At 48.3% G+C, this 26,520-nt stretch overlaps 1 protein-coding gene across 1 annotated transcript; it reads left to right on the forward strand.

The window, feature by feature from the left end:
• The first annotated feature begins 324 nt into the window (after nt 1-324).
• LOC125538691 (glycerophosphodiester phosphodiesterase GDPDL4-like) lies at nt 325-4,849 on the forward strand. Its single transcript, XM_048701964.1, has 9 exons — nt 325-734; nt 1,247-1,540; nt 1,689-1,804; nt 1,886-2,384; nt 2,787-2,825; nt 2,911-3,198; nt 3,444-3,583; nt 3,795-4,278; nt 4,386-4,849. Exons 1-9 carry the CDS (start codon nt 635-637, stop codon nt 4,658-4,660), a joined length of 2,235 nt encoding a protein of 744 aa, XP_048557921.1. The 5' UTR covers nt 325-634; the 3' UTR covers nt 4,661-4,849.
• The last annotated feature ends 21,671 nt before the right edge of the window (nt 4,850-26,520 follow it).

A 26,520-nucleotide genomic window follows, 5' to 3' on the forward strand; every position in this document is an offset into this window, starting at 1 on the left:
ACGGGACTTATAAGGACTTATTTAAATCCATAAACCAATAAGTCCCTCAAAACAAACACCTTTTTATTTGAAACCAAACAGGGCCTTATTGAAGGTGAAAAGTGTGATCGTCGCGAAAAGGAGGATGGTTCGTACTATAGCTCTCACTTCACCATGGCCGATGGCTGAACGAACCTGACAATGGCAGTACAAAAACTATAATTACCCGACTAGTCCTGACTGGGATCGCAGCTGCTCCAATAAGTGGCATGGTAAAGAACAAGCCAGTCCTGACGAGAGGTATCAATGGGGGACGGAGAGGCAGGCAGCTACTAGTCCTCATTATTTGACCACCACCACCACCTTCCCTTCGCTGCCACCTCCTGCCCTGCCCGTTCTCCTCTCCTCCCCTCTCATCCACCATTCCTCTTCCCCTCAGCATAAACACAGCTCAGCAGGCCCCATCCCCATCCCATTGTCTCTCTCCGTCCCCGGGCCGGGGCTTAAATCCAGCACGGCCATTGCCTCGTATTATTCCCGAGGACTCCTTGGTTCTTGCTGCGTCGTTCCAGGGACAGGGTGGTGGTGCCGTTCTTGGAGCGCTGTTCCCGGGCTGCTGCTTGCGGTCAGGGTGGTGTTCGCCGGCGGCGAGGCAATGGGGAGCGGCCGTGTCTGCTCCGTTGTCGCGTCCGTCGTGTTGCTCTGGCTGGGCGTGGCCGCTGCGCAGGGTGACTCTCCTTGGAAGACGCTTAGCGGTAAAACATTTCCCCAGGCTCCCTCTCTTTCCTCGGTTTGCTTTGTGCGTGCTCTGTCTGATCCGCGTCGATTATTTACAGAGGAGAGGCTAGCCTGAAATTTTAGAAATTTTCTAGTATCATTTTGGGCTGGATCCCTGCTCATTATTTACAGTTTCCTCCTTTGCTGCATACTGGTTCGGCTCTTTGATTGGAAGGTGGTGGCAGTAGAATAGCTTCAGCATTTTGGGCCGGATCGGTTAGCTAGTTCATTTTTGCACTCATTTTAGGCTTTTAGCAGTGCCTCAAGAGTGCTGGATTGGAAGATGGGGACCGACCAAATTAGCTTTATGGGGGTAACATACAGTTGCTGTTTTCAGCTAGCAGACATGTTTGTTACTGGCACATGCATGGCAGCAGGTTCTGGAGATCAAGCAGTACATACTATATGTGCTTGAGAAGCTCTACACATCTGCTCTTATGTTTTATGATCTGGTCCTTCCAAGACTAAAAAAACAGGCTTGATGTTTCAGGCAATGCTCCGGCGATCATAGCCAAGGGAGGATTTTCAGGCTTATTCCCCGACTCGAGCGAATTCGCTTACCAGTTCGCGATGATTGCTAGCTCGCCCGATACAATCCTATACTGTGATGTCCGGCTGACCAAGGATGGCCTTGGCGTCTGCCTACCGGAGATTAAGATGGACAACTGCACCAACATTCCAGATTTCTACCCTAAGGGTAAGAAGAGCTACCTTGTCAATGGTGTATCGACAACGGGATGGTTCTCCGTGGACTACAACGGCACCGAGCTCTCGCAAGTGTCTTGTAAGTGCTACCATACTGTGATAATGTTACTGAAGATTTGTCATGAGGAAGGGGGCATGCCTCTCTTCTTGTTTGACCCCTCTATTGTTTGAACTGAATGGTTCGTTTAGTTACCTGCTTAACTCATTGTGGTATATATGTTGAACAGTGAAGCAGTCAATCTTCTCTCGCACGCCCAGGTTTGACCCAAGCTTCTTCCCATTGCTCGCCGTCGAAGACGTGGCATCCAAGTTTAAGCCTCCTGGAATGTGGCTCAATATCCAGGTACAGTTAGCAATGTCGTCTGCATGCAGTACAATATGTTGCATGACATTGCGCCGTTGCTGAAAATGAGCCATTTTGCAGCATGACGGTTTCTACAGCCAGTTCAACATGAGCATGAGGAAGTACATCCTTTCTGTGTCGAGACGTGTTATTGTCGACTACATCTCATCGCCGGAAGCAAGCTTCCTCACCAGCATCAGTGGAAGGGTTAGCAACAACACAAAGCTCATGTTCCGCTTTCTTGATGAGGCCACTCTTGAGCCATCTACCAAAGAGACATATGGTTCCATGTTGAAAAATCTTACATTTATCAAGACATTTGCATCTGGGATACTTGTCCCGAAGAAGTATATCTGGCCTGTTTCACCAGATAATTATCTGCAACCATACACTTCGATCGTCGATGATGCTCATAAAGCGGGGCTGGAAATTTATGCTGCTGATTTTGCCAACGACTTTGCGCTCAGTTACAACCATAGCTACGATCCATTAGCTGAATCTCTCTCGTTCATTGATAATGGTGCATTTTCTGTTGACGGCATGTTGACTGATTTCCCTGTTACGCCTTCAGAGGCCGTTGGTGAGTCTTTTTTCCTGCCATATTGACAATGATGCAAACTACTACTCCCGCCGTGTCAAAATATAGGACGTATTATGTCAATATGATAGTGTCGAAAAACGTCTTATATTTTGATATTGATACAGAGGGAGTACTAACAAACCTACTACAGAAAAGGGTGATATCACTCCTTTGGTACTGGAGTCGTTTTTCACTAATAATAATAAAAAGTACTCCCTCCATTTCATAATATAAGACGTCTTATATTGTGGGACGGAGTAGTACATTGCAATCATTTACAGCAATTTTTAACTTTTGACATGCATGTTGCAAACTTCATTTCGTGTTTAATTCTGTATTCATACAATCTGTCTGATGGATTATGTTTCTCATTCCACTCTGTTCTATATTCTGTCTTTGCAGGCTGTTTTGCGAATTTAAACAAAAGCAACACAGATCATGGTATGCGTCGCTCCTTTGTTCCATCTTCTTCATGGTTCATGTTCATTCGTATAACTGACCACCACTATTGACATTTGTCATGCAGGGAAACCTCTAATTATTTCTCACAATGGTGCCAGTGGAGATTACCCAGGCTGCACCGATCTGGCTTATCAGAAAGCAGTCGACGATGGTGCAGATGTCATTGATTGCCCTGTGCAAGTGACCAAAGACGGCATACCAGTATGCATGGGATCCATTAACTTAATGGATAGTACTACTGTTGCAAAATCACCATTTGCGTCCCAGGCAGCAGTTATGAAAGATATTGAGAGTGTCCTAGGAGTCTTTACTTTCAACCTCACTTGGGATGACATCGTGAAGAATCTAAAACGTAAGTTCTATTGAAATATATCTGCATATTGAAGGATCTGCTGCAGCATACATTTGGTATTCTAAGCAGGTAGTGACAACTAATCTATTAGATGTCAGATCACTTGTCTGACTCTAAATCGACTCACATGGCCTACCTGTGTGTCATGTTATCCAGATAGACAGATTATTCCTTTTTGTGCCGCATGTTTAGTACTTTGATTGCCAGAGCATTTGCTGCAGACTGATTCCTCTACATCCTTGCAGCCAAGATATCTACCCCACTTAGCACCTTCAGTTTGGACAGAAATCCAAGATACAGGAATGCAGGCAATTTCATGAGATTATCAGACTTTTTGGACTTCTCTAAAGATAAGGATTTGTCAGGAATCATGATTAGCATAGAGGTGAGAATTTTATGTTGGTTCTCACTACTATTTTTTCCATTGTGATGATATTGCGTGTTTTTACTTGTGTCAAATTATTATTATTTATATTATTTATTCCACGTTCGAATGTTATTGCATGCCATCTAACGAATAATTTCTAAAAATGCATGTTCTTACTGAGTTCCAGAAATAGGATGATCTCAATCAAAATACTATTTCTGTTTTGCAGCATGCTGCTTTTCTCGCAGAGGAACTCGGATTTGACATGGTAGATGCAGTTATCAAAGCGCTTGACGACTCCGGCTACAACAAACAAACTGCTCAGAAAGTTATGATTCAGTCAACCAACAGCTCGGTTCTGGTGAAGTTCAAGCAGGAAACAAAATACGACCTCGTGTACATGATCAATGAAGATGTGAGCGATGCCGCGCCTTCCTCTCTCGCGGGCATTAAAAAGTTTGCCGATGCCGTTTCTGTGGAAACCAGCTCTGTTTTCCCTGAAAACCGCCATTTCACTTCGCACCAGACAGACCTCGTCGAGTCCCTCCAGACCGCCGGGCTCTCGGTCTACGCCTACAACCTCATGAATGAGTTTGTTTCTCAGCCGTACGACTTCTTCTCGGATGCGACCGCGCAGATCATTGCCTATGTTCAGGGTGCCGGAGTGGATGGGCTAATCACCGACTTCCCGGCGACGGCCCGGAGATACAAATGTATGTCCAGTTAACACTTTTCCTTGCATTGTCCCTCCTAGATAGATAGTTCCTACAATCCCAGCAGTCTTGAGTCAATTTGCTGACATTGTGGTTGCATATTTCAGCGAACACTTGCGTGAACATGGGGAACAAAACTCCGAGCTTCATGGCCCCTCCTAGGCCTGGTGATCTGCTGCAGCTCATCAGTAAGCCGGCGCAACCACCGGCCCTAGCCCCGATGCCCCTGCTAATGGATTCTGACGTGTCGGAGCCGCCCCTACCGCCCGCAAGATTGAACAATGGTACTACAGCTCCAGCACCTTCGTCTGCACCCAGGATGCACACTCGGATCCCATTCCTCGTCACCTTAGCGATGCTTTGCGCCTGGGCCACGGTCTGAGGTCGCAATGCCACATGACACGCTAGAGGTCTGCCGGTCTACTAATCCAATGTTCTTTCCCCTCCCTCGGTAATTCGTTTGTTCTTGTAATTTTTGCGTTGCGGGGTTTATATACGGACGCCCCTATGGCACTCTCAGTCCCTAGTGATTATTCAGTACATATGTGTTGGAATATATCCTCTTATGTTCTGGACCGAGTTCTCAACAATCTGAATTTCTGAGGCTTGATTTAGGCCCCGTTTGGAATGTCTGTGAAATTTTACAACTGTAAATTACCTGGATATTACTGTACACCAGTAAAATACAACTGAATACATTCCCGCCTGTAATCCGCCGTCAGATTGCAACACCCAAGCGGCCCCGATGTGTCTCAGCACTGTATCATCCAACGATGATTGAAGAAATACAACAAACATCCAAAGGATGGGGAGGGGGCAGAGGTGACCGCGAGCATGGTGCGGATCTGGCCGCTTGGAGCAGGAGGAGGGAGCGAGCGGCCGCCGCTCGCCGCCGTCAACATCAAGTTCAAACGACCGCCTGCCCTTAGACCCCGCGCATATCGCGGTCGCCGGGGACCTCGCCGGCTACGGAGCGGACGGCATCTCTCATCCCTGTAAATAGCCAGCGCCTCGCCCCTGCTGCGTCGTGGACGCCGGCGACGCCTCCCGTCCCTCGTTACGGCGGCGCAACGCTCAGCATATAGTCTCGAGCGAGGAGGTGGGGAAATACGACGCCCAGAGATCTGTATCGTTTACGGGCCTGTTCCGGGTGTAAAAGCAAAAACGGGTGTATTTTTTAGAGCCCGAAAACGGCGTTCCAAGCACCTAGTCGAAGCCCAGCTGTTTTCTTTTATGGAGGGGATGTTTTACAGGTGTAATGGGCTGAAAAACGACATTCCAAGCAGGGCCTTATTGTGTGCTCAAATATGAAAAGGTCTCCCTCAATAACATCGAACTTTTGCAATAAACTCCAAGCCTACCAAAAGAAGTACCCCTCACCAGTAAACTCCAAGCCTGCCAAAAGATGTATTCCTTTGCAAGATTTCATTATGTTTTTTGTGCTTGGAGAACTATGTGGCAGTATTCTACGCATATATTTGTATGTTTTCCTTCAGTTTTAATACGGATATGTATGTTGCGGGGTATGCTTTGACAAAAATGATTAAAAATTAAAATATAATATAATAATAAAAATACTGCATAAGATTGCCATATAAAAACTATTTATTTAGATCTATTATATCTTTATTTTGTATCGAAGTTGATATACAACACTGGCTCTCGGCAATTGAACAACATGAGCGGATACTGGATTTGGGGTATGATGGCAGCCGCAGCCGGCTTTGCATTTGAAATAGGTTTCAAAGCAAGGCTCACCCCTAAGTCGGCACAACAATAGCATAAATTATTTTGGCAGGGTGGATCACTTCGAAGGCATGTGCATGATTGCCACTTCTCGCCAACAATCTGGTCAGTATGTTGAGCTGCATACAAAAATTTAGGAGCTTATGTAAACTTATTCTCTTGTTTTTTGACATGAAATTAATTTGAAGCAACCAAAGTTTAGGATTGGAGTTACTTAAATTGTTCATGGTGCACGTATACTGTGTAAGAACGGCGATACATCCAAAGATAATCATCGCAAAGACCACCATCCTTCTCTCTCTCTCCCTATTTGGTGATTTGTTTTTGTCAGTCTTACTAGATTACGCTTGCTATGTTGTTTGAATATATATATATATGTCCCAGCAAATGATCTATACTCAGTAAGAAGTAATTAGCCAATCTGTTTGCTTCTAAGCTATTCCTCACTAGAATAGACTTTAAATGTTCTATATTTAGCACAAATTAATTATGTATTAATCACTTTTCGCAAAAAGAAGGAATTTACAACTTCCGGAAATTTCATTTTTTGGGCACGTGCAATCCTAGGCCTGGTGATCTGCTGCAGCTCATCAGTAAGCCGGCGCAACCACCGGCACTAGCCCCGATGCCGCTGCTGATGGATTCCGACGTGTCGGAGCCGCCCATACTGCCCGCAAGATTGAACAATGCTACTACAGCTTCAGCACCTTCGTCTCCACGCAGGATGCAGACTCGGATCCCATTCCTCGTCACCTTGGCAATGCTTTCCACCTGGGTCGCGGTCTGAGGTCGCAATGCCATTTAAAAAAAAAAGAAGGATTACCTTCGGCCTTTGCATCCGAAAGATGCATGCAACCATATTATAAAAAAGGTTCGACGAAAACAAAGTCTGGTATCTGAAGTACGACTCACATCAGGAGCACAAAAATAACAAAGATAATAAAAAAAGCAAAGCCACAACCAGCTAGATGCAGTTGACATCAAGGACCTATCCTATTATGCGACCACCATCCAAACCGGTTGAAAATAGCCCGTGCTACCATCTCCCATAGGTTGCACCCAGTAGCCAAATGCCCCTGGAGGCCGTAGGAGTGAGTACCAACCACGTATGGGTCCATGCCGTAGCTTTGAAGATGACCTGCAAGAAGTTTAGAATATATATTCTGTTAAAAATCATATCATTCCTGCAGTTCCATATAGCCCAAAGAAGTGCGCATATTTCAATATGAATATTTGACGCAGTGTCCGATTGCACTCCATTTAGCCACGTCCCAAACAACGCATCTATGCTAGATGGAGGTGTTATATTAAAAGCTATATGGATAGATCGCCAAAGTAACTTTTGCGAGAGGGCAATCAATGAATAAATGTTGTATTGTTTCGTCATGAATACAAAAGCAACATCGTGAACTACCGACCCATCTTCGCTTTAGTAAGTTATCTTTGGTATGAATGACCTGCTTATGCACAAACCACATGAAAATTTTGATGCGTAGAGGCACCTTAACTTTCCAAATGTGTATCGATCTTGGGATTGGGCCAGAACTAATAAGGTCAAGGTACATAGATTTAACCGTAAACACTCCATTCCCCATCAACTTCCAGTGCACAACGCCTGCTTGCGCTGCAAGCTGAACGTCCATCGACCGCCGCACTAAATGTAGCCATGAAGTCCATCGTTCTCCTACTAAAGCCCATTGGAACTGGATATTCAAAGATACCGTCTGTAATATTGTAGCCACGTAATCCTCCTTGCGTCACACAATGTTATACATGATAGGGTACTATAGGGCTAGCGGTGTCTCGCCTAGCCAAGTATCCTCGCAAAACCTTGTTGTCGTTCCATCCCCAACAAAGAATTTCACCCTATGGAAGAAAGTCTCCTTTATTCTCATTAGCCCCTTCCAGAATGGTGAATCAGTAGGTCTTATGGTAACCTGTTCTAGAGTTTTAGAGTGAAGGTATTTATTCCGTAGAATTTGTGCCCACATGCCTTCCGATTCCCGAGATAACCTATACAACCATTTGCTCAACAAGCATTTATTTTTAATCTCAAGGTTCTCAATCCCGAGACCCCTTGGTCTTTGGGTCGACAAATAATATCCCATCTTGCCAAGCGATATTTTTTCTTAACCTCATCTGACCGCCAGAAGAAACGAGATCGATAAAAATCTAATCTCTTTCTTACCCCGTTAGGTATCTCAAAGAAAGATAGGAGGAACATCGGCATACTAGTCAGTACTGAATTAATCAGCACTAACCTCCCCCCATATGACATAAGCTTGCCCTTCCAGCAGCTTAGTTTTCTTCTTTTCAAATCGGTCTTCGGTACATTTCCGCTCTTTGTTAGTTAACTTCCGATGGTGAATTGGAATACCTAGATAATTGAAAGGCAGTGACCCCAGTTCACAACCGAACAATTGTCTACAATTATCTTGTTCCTCTTTTGCCCTACCAAAGCAAAATATTCACTCTTGTGGAAATTAATCTTTAGACCTGACAGTTGTTCAAATAGGCACAATACTAGTTTCATATTTCTCACCTTTGCAAGGTCATGCTCCATGAATATGATCGTGTCTTCAGCGTATTGTAGAATGTAAATGCCCCCATCCACCAAATGTGGGACAAGACCACCTACCAGGCCTTTCTCCTTAGCCCGACCAATGAGTACCGTCAACATGTCTGCCACAATGTTGAAGAGAATAAGGGACATCGGGTCACCTTGTTGTAGGCCTTTATGCGTTTGGAAATAATGACCAATGTCATCATTCACCTTAATCCCGACACTACCTTTTTGGACGAAGGAATCCACCTGATCCCTCCATACCCCATTGAAACCCTTCATGCGCATGGCTTGCTGAAGGAATGTTCATTTGACCTTATCATATGCCTTCTCTAAATCCACCTTGAAGATAACCCCATCTAATTTCTTCGAGTGGATTTCATGTAAGGTTTTGTGCAAGGCAACAACCCCTGAAGGAAATATGCCCTAGAGGCAATAATAAAGTTGTTATTTATATTTCCTTATATCATGATAAATGTTTATTATTCATGCTAGAATTGTATTAACCGGAAACTTAGTACATGTGTGAATACATAGACAACCAGGGTGTCACTAGTATGCCTCTACTTGACTAGCTCGTTAATCAAAGATGGTTAAGTTTCCTAGCCATGGACAAAGAGTTTTCATTTGATGAACGTGATCATATCATTAGAGAATGATGTGATTGACTTGACCCATCCGTTATCTTAGCACAATGATCGTTTAGTTTACTGCTATTGCTTTCTCCATAACTTATACATGTTCCTATGACTATGAGATTATGCAACTCCCGAATACCGGAGGAACACTTAGTGTGCTATCAAACGTCACAACGTAACTGGGTGACTATAAAGATGCTCTACAGGTGTCTCCGATGGTGTTTGTTGAGTTGGCATAGATCGAGATTAGGATTTGTCACTCTGTGTAATGGAGAGGTATCTCTGGGCCCTCTCGGTAATGCACATCACTATAAGCCTTGCAAGCAATGTAACTAATGGGTTAGTTACAAGATGTAGCACTATAGAACGAGTAAAGAGACTTTCCGGTAATGAGATTGAACTAGGTATTGAGATACCGACGATCGAATCTCGGGCAAGTAACATACCGATGACGAAGGGAACAAACGTATATTGTTATGCGGTTTGACCAATAAAGATCTTCGTAGAATATGTAGGAACCAATATGAGCATCCAGGTTCCGCTATTGGTTACTGACCGAAGATGAGTCTCAGTCATGTCTACATAGTTCTCGAACCCGTAGGGTCCGCATGCTTAACGTTCGGTGACGATCGGTATTATGAGTTTATGTGTTTTGATGTACCGAAGGTAGTTCGGAGTCCCGTATATGATCACGGACATGACGAGGAGTCTCGGAATGGTCGAGACATAAAGATCGATATATTGGAAGCCTATATTTGGACATCGGAATGGTTCCGGGTGAGTTCGGGCATATACCGGAGTACCAGGAGGTTACCGGAACCCCCCGGGAAGTATATGGGCCTTATTGGGCCATAGTGGGAGAGAGGAGAAGGGAGCCTAGGAGGGGGCGCCCCCCAAGCCCAATCCGAATTGGGTGGGGGGCCACCCCCCTTTCCTTCCCCCTCTCTCCCCCTTCCTTCCTCTCCTAATCCAACTAGGAAAGTGGGGGAATCCTACTCCCGATGGGAGTAGGACTCCCCTTAGGCGCGCCATAGAGGGGCCGGCTGAAAGTGCAACTATCACTGGGTGGTTTTGGTAATTCCTAACAACATATAGTTCATTGAGCTAATGTTATTTCAAGATAAACATTTTCGGAAAGCTCAATGATTGGCATGGTATGGATGAGAAAAGTGGACCCCTCAAAATGCTGAGGACAAAGAATTGGCTCAAGATCAAAGCTCAGGACTCTACATCTTTTCATTTTAAGTGATCCAAGATCACATTGAGTCCATAGGAAAAGCCAATACTATTAAGAGGGGATGAGGTGTTGCCTAATGGCTTGCTTGCTCAAAGTGCTTAGTGATATGCTCCAAAACCCTCAACTACTTTCTCACATCCACATATGTCCCAAACCAAAAGTCAAACTCGACCCCACCGAAATTTTCTGTCCGGCGTCACCGAGTTCAGTTGACAGAGCCACTGCCAGAAACACTAGTCTTTTCGGTCTCACCGATAGGGATCTCGGTCTCACCGAGATGGGATTGTAATCTCTCTGTTTCCCTTCGTAACGTTTCGGTCAAACTGAGATGAGCGATCGGTCCCACCGAGATTGCAATGCAAACTCTCTGTTTCCCTTTCATAACACTTCGGTCCAACCGAGATGAGCGAATAGGTCCCACCGAGTTTGCCTGACCAACTCTCTGTTAGTCCATTACCAAAATCGGTCTCACCGAATTTGTGTAATCGGTCTCACCGAGATTACGTTATGCCCTAACCCTAATGAAATCGGTCCCACCAAATTGACATGTCGGTCCCATCGAGAATCCTAACGTTCGCATTTTGAACTAAATCGGTCTGACCGAGTTTCATGATTCGGTCCCACAGAGTTTGGTGATTTGTGTGTAACGGTTAGATTTTGTGTGGAGGCTATTTATACCCCTCCACCCACTCTTCATTTAAGGAGAGAGCTACCAGAACATGCCTACACTTCCAACATACATTTTCTGAGAGAGAGCCACCTACACTTGTGTTGAGGTCAAGATATTGCACTCCAACCACATAAATCTTGATCTCTAGCCTTCCCGAAGTTGCTTTCCACTCAAATCATCTTTCCACAAAATTCAAATCCCGTGAGAGAGAGTTGAGTGTTGGGGAGACTATCATTTGAAGCACAAAAGCAAGGAGTTCATCATCAACACACCATTTGCTACCTCTTGAAGAGTGGTGTCTCCTAGATTGGTTAGGTGTCACTTGGGAGCCTCCGTCAAGATTGTGGAGTTGAACCAAGGAGTTTGTAAGGGCAAGGAGATCGCCTACTTCGTGAAGATCTACCCGAGTAAGGCAAGTCCTTCGTGGGCGATGGCCATGGTGGGATAGACAAGGTTGCTTCTTCGTGGACCCTTCGTGGGTGGAGCCCTCCGTGGACTCGCGCAACCGTTACCCTTCGTGGGTTGAAGTCTCCATCAACGTGGATGTACGATAGCACCACCTATCAGAACCACGCCAAAAATCTCCGTGTCTCCAATTGCGTTTGCACACTCCAAACTCCTTCCTTTACCTTCATATGCAATTGCTTTACTTTCCGTTGCTATACTCTTAGAATTGCATGTGTAGGTTGATTGCTTGACTTGTGTTAAGTTGCTAAAATCTGCCAAGAACTAAATTTGTGAAAAGGCTAGATTTTTATTTTGTCGAGTAGTCTAATCACCCCCCTCTAGACTTACTTTCGATGCTACAAGTGGTATCAGAGCTATGGTCTCCATTTTCTTTGATTTCCATAGCTTTTGGTGGTTATAGCCTTGGTTTCACAACCTAGGAGAGTATGGCGTCTAGCGAGGGAAATTACCACCGTAGAGGTCCTTACTTTGATGGTACAAATTTTGCTAGTTGGAAGCATAAGATGAAAATGCATATTCTTGGACATAACCCCGCCGTTTGGGCTATTGTGTGTATTGGCTTGCAAGGTGAATTCTTCGATGGGAGAGAACCAAACCATGAAGCTACCGTGGAAGAGTTGAAGATGATACAATATAATGCTCAAGCTTGTGATATTCTCTTCAATGGATTATGCCCCGAAGAATTCAACAAAATCAGCCATCTTGAGAATGCAAAGGAAATTTAGGATACTTTGATTGATATGCACGAAGGTACCAAATCTGTCAAGGAATCCAAATTGGACGTGCTTCAAAGTCAGCTTGACAAGTTCAAAATGAAGGATGGTGAAGGCGTCGCTGAAATGTACTCTAGGCTTGCTCTCATCACAAATGAGATTGCTGGCTTAGGAAGTGAAGAGATGACCGATAGATTCATCATCAAGAAGATCCTAAGAGCCTTGGATGGAAAATATGATACCGTGTGCACATTGATTCAAATGACGCCCAATTACAAAGATCTCAAGTCAACGGAAGTTATTGGAAGAATTGTTGCTCATGAGATGTCACTCAAGGATAAGTAAGAGCTTCACAACAAGTCAAGTGGTGCTTACAATGCCTCGTGTGATGCTCCCACATCATCAAGTGAGAAGCAAACCTTCAATGAAGAATTGAGTCTAATGGTGAAGAACTTCAACAAGTTCTACAAGAGTAGAAGAAAGGAAAGAAGTTTGAAGTCAAGGTCCTACAATGACAAAAGATCTTCTAGTCGTGAGCGCAATTGCTACAATTGTGGAAGACCCAGACACTATTCCAATGAGTGTACGGCTCCCTACAAAAGAAGAGAAGATTCTCCCTACAAAAGAAAAAAGTAGAAGAGAAGAATCACCATCAAGCTCATGTTGGTGAATGGATATCCGGTTCCGACTCCGACGATCACTCCGAAAGAAGTTATCACTCCGACTCCGAATATACTCAAGATGAAGGTGTTGCCGGATTAGCACTTGTGACAACCAACTCCTTCGACATATTTGACTCACCAAATGAAGGAATTGGGAGATGCTTCATGGCTAAAGGTCCAAAGGTAACACACCCCGAGTATGTTGATTTCAATAGTGATGAAGATGATTTGCTAGGAGATGATGATTTACTTGTTAACAACTCTAGTTATGAAAACTATGATGAGCTTGCTATTAATCATGATAATCAAGATAAAACAAATGACGATGATAAGAAGGAGATTGAGCGTCTAACTAAAGAACTAAACACTCTTAAGTTAGCTCATGAAACTACCTTGGAAGATCATCGAGAACTTTTAAAGACTCATGACAAGCTACGCTTTGAAAAGCTCAACCTTGAGCAAGAACATGAGTTTTTAAAGGCAATCAATGATGATCTTCGCAAGAAAAGTTTTTATTACATTGCCAAGCGTTTACTCTTGTCTACTTACATGCCACAAGTTAAATCTACTAACAAGAACAAGAAAGATTCTTCATCTAGTAGTAACAACAATCATGCCAAATCCAATGTTGTTGCTTCTAGTAGCTCTCTTGATTCCACTAAAGATTCTCTTAGCCAAGTTACACTTGAGAAAGAAAATAGCTTATTGAAGGGAACTATGGAGAAAGGTGTTTACAAGAGCCTTGTCGGAAGTAAGCAATTTGAGGAAATTGTACGCAAGCAAGGAAGACACCGGAAGAATCAAGGTGTTGGTTTTGAACAAAAGTTCAATGCCAATGGAGTTGAGTGGGAAGAAGATCAATACCCCAAGATGAAGTTTGTTCCTACTTCTTTCAAAGGAACACAATCTCAAGATGATCTTCCACCACAAGACCACAAGCAAAAATGCAAGGACAAGCTTCAAGAGGAGATTGATGCATTTGAAGAAGCACCCAAAGCCTTGGTCAAGTGTGTTCCCAAGACTACATCAAGCTCTACTTCATCAAGTACGACTACAACTCCAAGGATTCCCATCAAGATGGTGTGGATCCCGAAGAAGAAGAACTAGAGAGTTCTTGAGGGTGACTCCGCCAACATACTTCACTCATATCATTTTGGCAAGGACAAGTGCAAACAACTTCCATATCTTGCACTAGTTCAAGGTGTCACAAACTGAGGGAGTCCTGGATTAGGGGGTCTCCGGACAGCCGGACTATATCCTTTGGCCGGACTGTTGGACTATGAAGATACAAGGTTGAAGACTTCGTCCCGTGTCCGGATGGGACTTTCCTTGGCGTGGAAGGCAAGCTTGGCAATACGAATATGTAGATCTCCTCCCTTGCAACCGACTCTGTGTAGCCCTAGCCCCCTCTGGTGTCTATATAAACCGAAGGGTTTAGTCCGTAGGACAACATACAATCATACCGTAGGCTAGCTTCTAGGGTTTAGCCTCTATGATCTCATGGTAGATCAACTCTTGTAATACTCATATCATCAAGATCAATCAAGCAGGACGTAGGGTATTACCTCCATCAAGAGGGCCCGAACCTGGGTAAATATCGTGTCCCCTGCCTCCTGTTACCATCCGCCTTAGACGCACAGTTCGGGACCCCCTACCTGAGATCCGCCGGTTTTGACACCGACATTGGTGCTTTCATTGAGAGTTCCACTATGCCGTCACCATAAGGCTCGATGGCCCCTTCGATCATCGGTAACGATGCGGTCTAGGGTGAGGTTTTCCTCCCCGGACAGATCTTCGTATTCGGCGGCTTCGCATTGCGGGCCAATTCGCTTGGCCATCTGGAGCAGATCGAGAGCTATGCCCCTGGCCATCAGGTCAGGTTCGGAAACTTAAACTACACTGTCGACATCCGCGGAGACTTGATCTTCGACGGATTCGAGCCCATGTCCGGTGCGTCACACGATCACGATGAGCATGATTTAGCTCTACCGTCGGACAGTGTTCGGGAGATCACAACTACAACTACTCCGGCCTTCAATCCGGAGCAAATTGCGCCATCCGAGGATGGAGGGATAGACCCCGCCATGGAGGCCGCACTCTCAGTGGCAATGGACCCGGATACTGATTTCACCCCTTACAAGAGCCGTGTTGTCGAACCACTGGATTCGTCTCCGGCCACGGACTCCGAGCCGCCTACATCCATGCCTATCGAATCCGATTGGGCGCTGATCATGGAGTTTACCTCCATGGATATCTTTCAGCACTCGCCTTTTGGCGATGTGCTAAATTCATTAAGGTCTCTCTCCTTACCAGGAGAACCTTGGCCGAACTATGTCCGTCTAGAATGGGATGCGGATGACGAAGAAATTCGCTGCCCACCCACCACCCACTTAGTAGCCACTGTCAACAATTTAACCGACATGCTCGACTTCGACTCCGAAGACATCGACGGTATGGACGACGATGCAGGAGACAAAGAGGAACCACCGCCCACAGGGCGCTGGACCGCCACCTCATCAATATGATATATACATGGTGGACACCCCCAAAGAAGGCAATGGCGACGAGACAGCGGAGGATGACCCCTCCAAGAAGCAACCCAAGCGCCGACGTCAGCGACGCCGCTCTAAGTCCCGCCACAACGAAAGTAGTGATACCTGCACAAGAGACAATAACAATCCGGATAGTGCCGAAGTCAACCACAATCCCCTCCAGCACGATGTAGAGCGGGAGGGTGAACAAGCTAGCCCTCCAGAGCAGGCAGCAGATGGAGAATCAGAGGAGGATAATTACATGCCTCTCTCCGAAGACGAGGTGAGCCTCGACGACGAAGAATTTATCGTGCCTGAGGATCCCGTCGAGCAGGAGCGCTTCAAGCGCCGGCTTATGGCCACAGCAAATAGCCTGAAGAAAAAGCAACAACAGCTTCAAGCTGATCAAGATCTGCTAGCAGACAGATGGACCGAAGTCCTTGCGGCCGAGGAATACGAACTCGAGCGCCCCTCCAAGAGTTACCCAAAGCGCAGGTTGCTACCTCACCTCGAGGAGGAAGCATTGAAACCTACATCACCAGTGTACGATGCGGCTGACCGGCCACCTCGTGGCCGAGCCAGAGAGGCGTTTCAGCCTGAAGTTCAGCCTGCACCCCCCCGCCACTCAGACAAAAATACCAAGGCCCGGGGCAACACACGGGACCTGCGAGACGTATTGGAAAACAAGGCAAAACATGCAAGATCGATCTACGGGTCACGGGGGCGCGCACCAATACGCGACGATGATCATCACACTGGATACACTAAAAGCAAATCCGACCGAGCCGGACACGGCAGACAAGACTCGTATGAACCGCGTTGCGATATAGCCCGGCACAGAGGCGCCGCACACCCCTTATGCTTCACTGATGAAGTAGTCGATCACGAATTCCTAGAAGGGTTTAAACCCGTAAACATCGAATCATACGATGGTACTACAGACCTCGCGGTATGGATAGAAGACTTCTTCCTCCACATTCACATGTCCCGCGGGGATGACCTACATGCCATCAAGTATCTCCCGCTCAAACTGAAAGGGCCGGCTCGGCATTGGCTCAATAGCTTGCCGGCAAACTCCATTGGAAGTTCGGAGAACCTGGCAGAGGCATTCCTGGACAATTTCCAGGGCACTTATGTGCGACCGCCGGACACTGACGATTTAAGTCATATAACCCCGCAGCCAAGGGAATCGGCCAGGAAATTCTGTACCTGGTTCCTAACCAAGAAGAACCAAATTGTCGACTGTCCAGATGTAGAGGCCTTAGCGGCATTTAAGCATAATATCCGCGACGAATGGCTCGCCCGGCACCTCGGCCAAGAGAAGCCAAAATCCATGGCAGCCCTCACGACACTTATGACCCGCTTTTGTGCGGGCGAAGATAGCTGGTTGGCTCGTAGTACCAATACAACAAGCGAACCTGGCATATCAGAAGCCAGGGATAGCAACGGCAAACCACGACGCAACAAATTCAAGCGCCGCAAATATGGTGAAAACGCCAAAAATACGGTAGTAAATGCCGGGTTTAGGGTGAGGGAGTCCTGGATTAGGGGGTCTCCAGACAGCCGGACTATATCCTTTGGCCGGACTGTTGGACTATGAAGACATAAGATTGAAGACTTCGTCCCGTGTCCGGATGGGACTCTACTTGGCGTAGAAGGCAAGCTAGGCAATACGGATATGTATATCTCCTCCTTTGTAACCGACCTTGTGTAACCCTAGCCCCCTCCGGTGTCTATATAAATCGGAGGGTTTTAGTCTGTAGGACAACATATAATCATACCATAGGCTAGCTTCTAGGGTTTAGCCTGTCCGATCTCGTGGTAGATCAACTCTTGTACTACTCATATTATCAAGAATAATCAAATAGGACGTAGGGTTTTACCTCCATCAAGAGGGCCCGAACCTGGGTAAAACATCGTGTCCCCTGCCTCCTGTTACCATCCGCTTTAGACGCACAGTTCGGGACCCCCTACCCGAGATCCGCCGATTTTGACACCGACATTGGTGCTTTCATTGAGAGTTCCTCTGTGTCATCGCCATTAGGCTTGATGGCTCCTTGGATCATCGATAGCGATGCAGTCTAGGGTGAGACTTTTCTCCCCGGACAGATCTTTGTGTTCGGCGGCTTCACACTACAGGACAACTCACTTGGCCATCTGGAGCAGATCGAGAGTTACGCCCCTGGCCACCAAGTCAGGTTTGGAAGCTTAAACTACACGACCGATATCCGCGAAGACTTGATCTTCGACGGATTCGAGCCCCTGCCTTGTGCGCCACACAGTCACGATGAGTATGATTTAGCTCTACCATCAGACAGTGTTCAGGAGATCGCACCGGCAACCGCTCCGACCCTCAGTTCGGAAACAGCTGCGCCATCCATGGACGGGTGGATAGACCCCGCCACGAAGGCCGCACTCTCATCGGCGATCGAGCCGAGTATCGACCTTACCCTTCACGAGAGCCATGACGCCGAACTACCGGATTCCTCCCCGGCCACGGACTCCCAACCGCCTGCGCCCGTGCCTATCGAATCTGATTGGGCACCGATCATGGAGTTTACCTCCACGGATATCTTTCAGCACTCGCCCTTCGGCGACATACTGAACTCATTAAGGTCTCTCTCCTTGTCAGGAGAGTCCTGGCCGAACTATGTCCGGCAGGATTGGGATGCGGATGACGAAGAAATTCGCCGCCCACCCACCACCCACTTAGTAGCCATTGTCGACGACTTAACCAACATGCTCGACTTCGACTCCGAAGACATCGACGGTATGGACAACGGTGCGGGAGGCGAAGAGGAGCCACTGCCCACAGGGCACTGGACAGCCACCTCATCATATGATATATACATGGTGGACACACCCAAAGAAGGCAATGGTGACGAGACAGTGAAGGATGACCCCTCCAAGAAGCAACCCAAGCGCCGGCATCAGCGACGCCGCTCTAAGTCTCGCCAAAGCAAAAGCGGTGACCCCGGCACAGGAGATAATAGCACTCCGGACAGTGCCGAAGACAACAACAATCCCCTCCAGCAAGATTTAGGGCAGGAGGATGGAGAAGCCAGCCCTCAAGAGAGAGCGGCAGATGGAGAGGCGGAGGATGATAATTACATGCCTCCCTCCGAAGACGAGGCAAGCCTCGACGATGACGAATTCGTCGTGCCTGAGGATCCCGTCGAACAAGAGCGCTTCAAGCGCCGGCTTATAGCCACGGCAAATAGCCTTAAGAAAAAGCAACAACAGCTTCAAGCTGGACAAGATTTGCTAGCTGACAGATGGACTGAAGTCCTTGCAGCCGAGGAATATAAACTCGAACGCCCCTCCAAGAGTTACCCAAAGCGTAGGTTGCTACCCCGACTGGAGGAGGAAGCACTCAAACCTACATCTCCAGCATATGATGCGGCTGACCGACCACCTCGTGGCCTCGACAGAGAGGCATTTCAGCCAAATACTTAGCCCGCACCCCGACGCCACTCAAATAAAAATGACAAGGCACGGGGAAACATGCTAGACCTGCGAGATGTATTGGAGGACAAAGCAAAACATGCAAGATCGATCTACGGATCACGAGGGCGCGCCACTATGCGAGACGATAACGGTCATGCCGGATACAGTAAAAGTAAATCCGGCCGGGCCGAACACAACGGGCAAGACTCATTTGAGCTGCGTCGCGATATAGCCCAGTACAGAGGCGTCACACACCCCCTATGCTTCACAGACGAAGTAATGGATCACCAAATCCCAGAGGGTTTCAAACCCATAAATATCGAATCATACGACGGCACAACAGATCCTGCGGTATGGATCGAGGATTTCCTCCTGCACATCCACATGGCCCGCGGTGATGATCTACACGCCATCAAATACCTCCCACTCAAGCTCAAAGGACCAGCTCGGCATTGGCTCAACAGCTTGCCAACAGAGTCCATTGGCTGTTGGGAAGATCTGGAAGCCGCATTCCTCGACAACTTCCAGGGCACTTATGTGCGACCGCCAGATGCCGGTGACTTGAGCCACATAATTCAGCAGCCAGAGGAATCGGCCAGGCAATTCTGGACACGGTTCCTAACAAAGAAGAATAAAATCATCGACTGTCCGGATGCAGAGGCCCTAGCAGCTTTTAAGCATAACATCCGCGACGAGTGGCTCGCCCGGCACCTTGGCCAAGAAAAGCCGAAATCTATGGCAGCCCTCACGACACTCATGACCCGCTTTTGTGCGGGAGAAGATAGCTGGCTGGCTCGTAGCAATAACATATCAAAGAACCATGGTACTTCGGATACCAGGGATGGCAATGGCAGGTCACGTCGCAACAAACACAAGCGCCGCATTAACAGCGACAATACAGAGGATACGACAGTCAATGCCGGATTCAAAGGCTCTAAACCCGGTCAGCGGAAAAAGCCATTTAAAAGAAGCACTACGGGCCCGTCCAGTTTGGACCGTATACTCGATCGCTCGTGTCAAATACACGGCACCCCCGACAAGCCAGCAAACCACACCAACAGGGATTGTTGGGTGTTCAAGCAGGCCGGCAAGTTAAATACCGAAAACAAAGATAAGGGGTCGCATAGCAATGACGAGGAGGAGCCCCGGCAGCCGAACACCGGAGGACAGAAGAGGTTCCCCTCACAAGTGCGGACGGTGAACATGATATACGCAACCCACATCCCCAAGAGGGAGCGGAAGCATGCGCTAAGGGACGTATATGCGTTGGAGCCAGTCGCCCCAAAGTTCAACCCATGGTCCTGTTGCCCGATCACCTTCGATCGCATGGACCACCCCACTAGTATCCGTCATGGCGGATTTGCCGCACTGGTCCTAGACCCAATCATTGACGGATTTCACCTCACTCGAGTCCTTATGGATGGCGGCAGCAGCCTGAACCTGCTTTATCAGGACACAATGCGCAAAATGGGTATAGACCCCTCAAGGATCAAACCCACAAAAATGACCTTCAAAGGCGTCATACCAGGTGTAGAGGCCCATTGCACAGGCTCAGTGACACTGGAAGTGGTCTTCGGATCCCCGGATAACTTCCGAAGCGAGGAGTTAATCTTTGATATAGTCCCGTTCCGTAGTGGCTATCATGCACTGCTCGGGCGAACCACATTTGCGAGATTCAATGCGGTACCGCATTATGCATACCTCAAGCTCAAGATGCCAGGACCTCGGGGGGGGGGGGGGGGGGTCATCACAGTTAATGGAAACACAGAGCGCTCTCTCCGCACGGAGGAGCACACTGCGGCCCTCGCAGCAGAAGTGCAAAGCAGCCTCTTAAGGCAATCCACTAGTTCGGCGATTAAGGACCCGGACACCTTCAAGCGCGCCCGGAGTAATCGGCAGCAAGACCGCCTGGCACGTTCCGAGCTCGCATAGCAATGCGGCCCCCACCCCAGTACCAGCCAAACGGCGAAATCCGTGCCACGCGTACATAATTACGCATTGAAAATACCATGGGCACAGGTGGGGAGGGGGGCACGACTACGGCACGCCCCAAGACGCGGCTCAACCGCACTAGGGGCTTCCCGCTTTGTTATTTTTCTCTCTTTCAGGACCTTAATCTCTGGAAACCTTGTCCGGCAGTATGATTGCCAAACACATGATGCATCAACCAAGGAGGCAGAAAACTACATCGCACCACGGAACTCCCAGGTGGTCTCTGACAACGAGTGAAATACTCGCTCTAAATACCATTCCTCAGCTTGCCCTTGGAGGGGACATGTCAAATAGTCCTACTTTTTGCTTACCGCACCACTTGTATCATTCTGCTTTAACGCACCTTTTTGAATAAACAATGCATAGCACTAAACTATTATCGCATTCTTTATTCTTCTTCTTTTATATATATACATATGTTCATTCATGACATCCAGCACCCGTACACTCTGGTACGGCCAATATGCTAGGGGCTTAAGCATACCCCATAATATGGCGTGAGAAGTCCGAACACTTTAGACAGTGCGGCACCCCGAACTTATAGCATTATATGCATCAGCTCCGAATCATGTCTTGGGTCAATAGTTGGGTTTGCCCGGCTCCCATGTTTTGGTACCTTACGTTCCGCTATATCGGCTAAGGTAGCACTGGAAGAACTACTGCGATTGTGCCCCGGTTCAGCTGAGCTAAGCACCTCAGTAGAGAAAGCTAAAACTGTCTGTCATGATAAGGCGAGAGACTGGTCGCTGTTCGAGAGGTTTCGAGTCCCTAAAGACTTATGCCGCTTAGAGCGAGGAGTCGGCTTTGTCCGGCTTAAGGCGTGTATAGTGCCCCAAATTCGGCCTTCCGAATACTAGGGGCTTCGCCAAAATTTAAAATTATAGAATTCTATGGCTAAGTGAGAGTGATAAAGCATTATAGTCCGATTGCCTTGTTCGTTGCGCTGAGCACCTCCCTCGAAGGACCCAAAAATGGGAACAAGAGTGCTCAGGTTTATCCCGAACACCCCAACACTCGTGGCATGGGGGCAGAAGCCGACGACTAGCCATCTCTCAGATTTGATAAACAACCGAACAGAAGGTAATATTGTAAATTCAAACAAGTGTTGCATAGCGCATATGAACAAGTTTTCATACCACATGATCACACGAGCAAGTTCATTCAAATATTACATCTTTCGCACACTCGTCCGCTACAAGACGGGCACCCTCCAGGACACCCTCATAATACATCTCAGGGTGGCAATGCTCCTTGCCCTGCGGCGGCCCTTCCTTCACCATCTTCTCGGCGTCCATCTTGGCCCAGTGCACCTTCACACGGGCAAAAGCCCGATGTGCACCCTCGATGCAGATGGACCGCTTGATGACTTCCAGCCGTGGGCAGGCATCCACAAGCTGCCTCACCAGGCCGAAGTAGCTATTGGGAAGGGCGTCGCCAGGCCACATCTGGACTATAAAGCCCTTCATGGCCTGTTCGGCCGCCTTGTGAAGCTCGACCAGCTGCTTCAGCTGGTCGCTCATAGGCATCGGGTGTTCGGTCCCAGTATACTAAGACCAGAACAACTTCTCCGTCGAGCTTCCCTCCTCGGCCTGGTAAAACTTTGCGGCATCCGACACGCTGCAGGGCAAATCTGTGAATGCTTAGGGAGAGCTCGGGACTCGGGTAAGTAACAAGTAATTTACTTTCACATGCTTGCTTTGCATATTGAATGCCTTACCCGCCGCTATCTTCCTCATCGCCTCAATCTCCTAGAGGGCCTTTTGGGCTTCAGCCTTGACATTCTTTGCGCTCTCAAGGGTCGCGGAAAGCTCAGACTCTCGCGTCTTCGAGTCAAGCTCCAACGCCTCGTGCTTCGTCACGAGAGCTTGGAGCTCTTGCTGCACCTCACCCACCCGTGCCTCTTGCTTTTCCCGCTCGGTGCGCTTCTGGGCCGCTTTGTTTTCGGCCTCGGACATCGCTTGTTTCAGGGTCGCCACTTCGGTCGTGGCCCCTGGCAAATTCATGATGATCCTGTCATTTTGCAATCGCATCTTTTTTGTATATATCTATATCTATAGACAAGGTATTACTTACCTTTGTTCTCCTCGAGCTGCCTCTTGGCAAGGCCAAGCTCTTTCTTGGACCCCTTGAGGTCCTGCTTTAGGGCGGCGACCTCCGCTGTCAGTGCGGCAGAGGTCATCAGCGAAGCCTGCATACGCATATAGACATACTTATATTAGACTCCTGCAGATATTATTTGATCCTCTATGCGGCTTTTCTTTGTGAACACCAAACAGAGCATCAGGGGCTACTGTCTATGCGGTAATATTTTCCCTATATTTTAAATACTTACCTCAAAACCTGTTAGAAGGCTGGCACAGGCTTCAGTCAGTCCGCTTTTGGCGAACTGAACCTTCTTGATCACCGCACTCATAATAGTGCGGTACTCCTCGTCGATGGAAGCGCCGCGAAGCGCTCCCAGCAAGTCGTCCGGTGCCTCTGGATGGACAGAGGCCACTGGCACGGGCATCTTACCCCTTTTGGAAGGAGGCCGCCTGCCCGAGTCCGGAACCACTGGAGGTTCCGGCACGGTGTTCGACTGAGAGCCGAACTTGGAGCCCCCGGGAGCCTTGCTCCCTTTGCTCCTGGAGTCCGGAAGGTCGCCTTGAGGCGCCTCCGGGACTGTCTCCCCCCCGGCTCGGTGCCCCTTGAGACAATACCTCGGCATTGTCCGTAGGGAAAGGGGAGGAGGCGGTCGGAAGTGGATCGCTATCCATATCCGACGAATCCAAGGAGCCGTCCGACAAGGATACATCGATACGGGCTTGGGGCGGTCTGCATAATCATATTCGGCGTTAGGAGAAGCAGTGCGACAAAGGTATTCTATGAGTTACTCTGGTATCCGAATACTTACGACTTCGCCAGGGGCTTTGCCCTGAGCAGCCACTCGTCTTCGCCTTCGGCGATGGTGGAAGAACAGTCCGGAAGAAGGGTCCTTCCCTTCTTGGACCCTTCGGCCTCCCCGGTCGGGGCGGCCTTCCTTTTCTTGTCTCCCCCGGCTGGAGGGGGAGCATCTTCATCTTCCTCCTCGTCTTCATGGGAGGAGTGCACCACCGAGTTATCAGACGATGAGTCCGATACCACCTGGCGCCGGGAACTCTTTCAGGTTCCCTTGGCCTTCTTCTTGGTCTTCTCCGGCACTTTATAAGGAACCGGAGTCAGCATCTCCGTCAGGAGAGCGTCCGCGGTGTCTTCGGGCAAGGGGGCTGGACAGTCAATCTGCTCCGATGCCTCCACCCGGTCCTGTTAAAGGCATGGGAGCTCAGACCCCGCACATGGTTAAGCTATGGGAAATAAATATCCTACCAGATGTACAGAACTTACTGGATTCGCAGGGCGCTTCGCGCTTAGCCCGCGGTCCTCGGTAGAGAGGGAGGGACCTCGGCGCCCTTGAACAACACCCTCCAGACGTCTTTGTGCGTCATGTCAAAGAGCTCACTTAGAATCTGGTGCCGGGCCGGGTCGAACTCCCATAAGTTGAAATCCCGTTGTTGACACAGGAGGATCCGGCGGAAGAGCATGACCTGGACTATGTTGACAAGCTTAAGTTTCTTGCTTGTCATGTTCCAGATACACTTCTGGAGTCCGTCCAGCTCCATCGATGAACCCCAGGACAGGCCCTTCTCCTTCTAGGAAGTGAGCCACATGGGGATTCCGGATCGAAACTCGGGGGTCGCCACCCAGTTGGTGTCGCGCGGCTCGGTGATGTAGAACCACCCCGATTGCCACCCCTTTACAGTCTCCACGAAGGAGCCCTCGAGCCATGCAACGTTGGGCATTTTTCCCACCATGGCTTCGCCGCATTCCGCTTGTTGGCCGCCTACAACCTTCGGCTTGATATTGAAGGTCTTCAGCCATAGGCCTAAGTGGGGCCGGATGCGGAGGAAAGCCTCGCACACGACGATGAACGCCGAGATGTTGAGGATGAAATTCGGGGCCAGATCATGAAAGTCCAGCCCGTAGTAGAACATGAGGCCGCAGACGAATGGATGGAGGGGAAACCCCAATCCGTGGACGAAGTGGGGGAGGAAAACCACCCTTTCGTGAGGTTCCGGGGTAGGGACGACCTGCCCCGCGGCTAGCAGCCGGTGCGCGATGTCCGCGGCTAAGTATCCGGCTCCACGCAACTTTTTGATGTGCCCCTACATGATGGAGGAGGCCATCCACTTTCCTCCCGCTCCGGACATGTTTGGAGAGAGTTGAGGAGGAGGATGCAGACTTGGGCGCTGGAGCTCGAGTGCACGAGAATGGATGAGAAAGGAGGAAGAAGGCGTGGGTAGAAAAAGGTGAGATCTTATCCCTTTATAAGGGTGGACTAAACTATGCACCCCCACTAGCCTGGTAAAACTTGCTTATCCCCCAAGCGCCATAATTGATGGCACGGTTGGGTTACCCACGTCCGTATTGATGAGAATCCTGTAATAAGGGGAACACGATCTCTGCCTTGACAAGTGTCAAGAAACCGTCTCACGTTATGTGCAGGTCTGGTTAAAGAAAAACGGTTCGAATAATTACCGGACCATGGAATGATGTCATGCTGCCAAAACGTGCCAGCAGATTGGATTTGTGGAAATATTATTCTCTCTATGGTGGTATGTGGAACTTATTTTGTAGGGTCGGACACTATCCTTATGTTCAAACTCTTCTATGGTGTATTCGGAGGAGGAACCCGCCTTGCAATGCCGAAGACAACACTACGCGCCGGACTCATCGTCATTGAAGCCTGGTTCAGGGGCTACTGAGGCAGTCCTGGATTAGGAGGTCTCCGGACAGCCGGACTATATCCTTTGGCTGGACTGTTGGACTATGAAGACATAAGATTGAAGACTTCGTCCCGTGTCCGGATGGGACTCTACTTGGCGTAGAAGGCAAGCTAGGCAATACGGATATGTATATCTCCTCCTTTGTAACCGACCTTGTGTAACCCTAGCCCCCTCCGGTGTCTATATAAACCAGAGGGTTTTAGTCCGTAGGACAACATATAATCATACCATAGGCTAGCTTCTAGGGTTTAGCCTCTCTGATCTCGTGATAGATCAACTCTTGTACTACTCATATTATCAAGAATAATCAAGTAGGACGTAGGGTTTTACCTCCATCAAGAGGGCCCGAACCTGGGTAAAACATCGTGTCCCCTGCCTCCTGTTACCATCCGCCTTAGACGCACAGTTCGGGACCCCCTACTCGAGATCCGCCGGTTTTGACACCGACACAGGGGCTCAAAGTCCGGTTAGCGGAAAGGGCCACCCAAAAATACAAAGTCCGGGTCCACCCAATCTGGACCGCATACTCGCTCGCCAATGCCAAATTCATGGCACCCCAGAAATGCCAACCACCCATACCAACAGAGAATGCTGGGTCTTCAAACAAGCCGGCAAGGCAGGCGCCAAAAACGAAGAGGGGTCTCAAAGCGACGATAGCGACGAAGAGCCCAGATCACCGAACACAGGAGGGTAAAAGAAACCCCCCCATATTCAATCGGTGAATGTGGTAAATACCACCCAAATTGCCAACTTGGACTAGATATGCACCCTTA

The sequence above is a fragment of the Triticum urartu genome, chromosome 2, assembly GCF_003073215.2.
Source record: "Triticum urartu cultivar G1812 chromosome 2, Tu2.1, whole genome shotgun sequence".
Classification (NCBI taxonomy): Eukaryota; Viridiplantae; Streptophyta; class Magnoliopsida; order Poales; family Poaceae; genus Triticum; species Triticum urartu.

Bases quoted from the DNA above. Each gene is read 5' to 3' on its own strand.
- LOC125538691 (XM_048701964.1), top strand. From the start codon at position 635: ATGGGGAGCGGCCGTGTCTGCTCCGTTGTCGCGTCCGTCGTGTTGCTC. The intron at 735-1,246 runs GTAAAACATTTC...TTGATGTTTCAG, and splicing joins TCCTTGGAAGACGCTTAGCG to GCAATGCTCCGGCGATCATA. The intron at 3,584-3,794 runs GTGAGAATTTTA...TCTGTTTTGCAG, and splicing joins GAATCATGATTAGCATAGAG to CATGCTGCTTTTCTCGCAGA.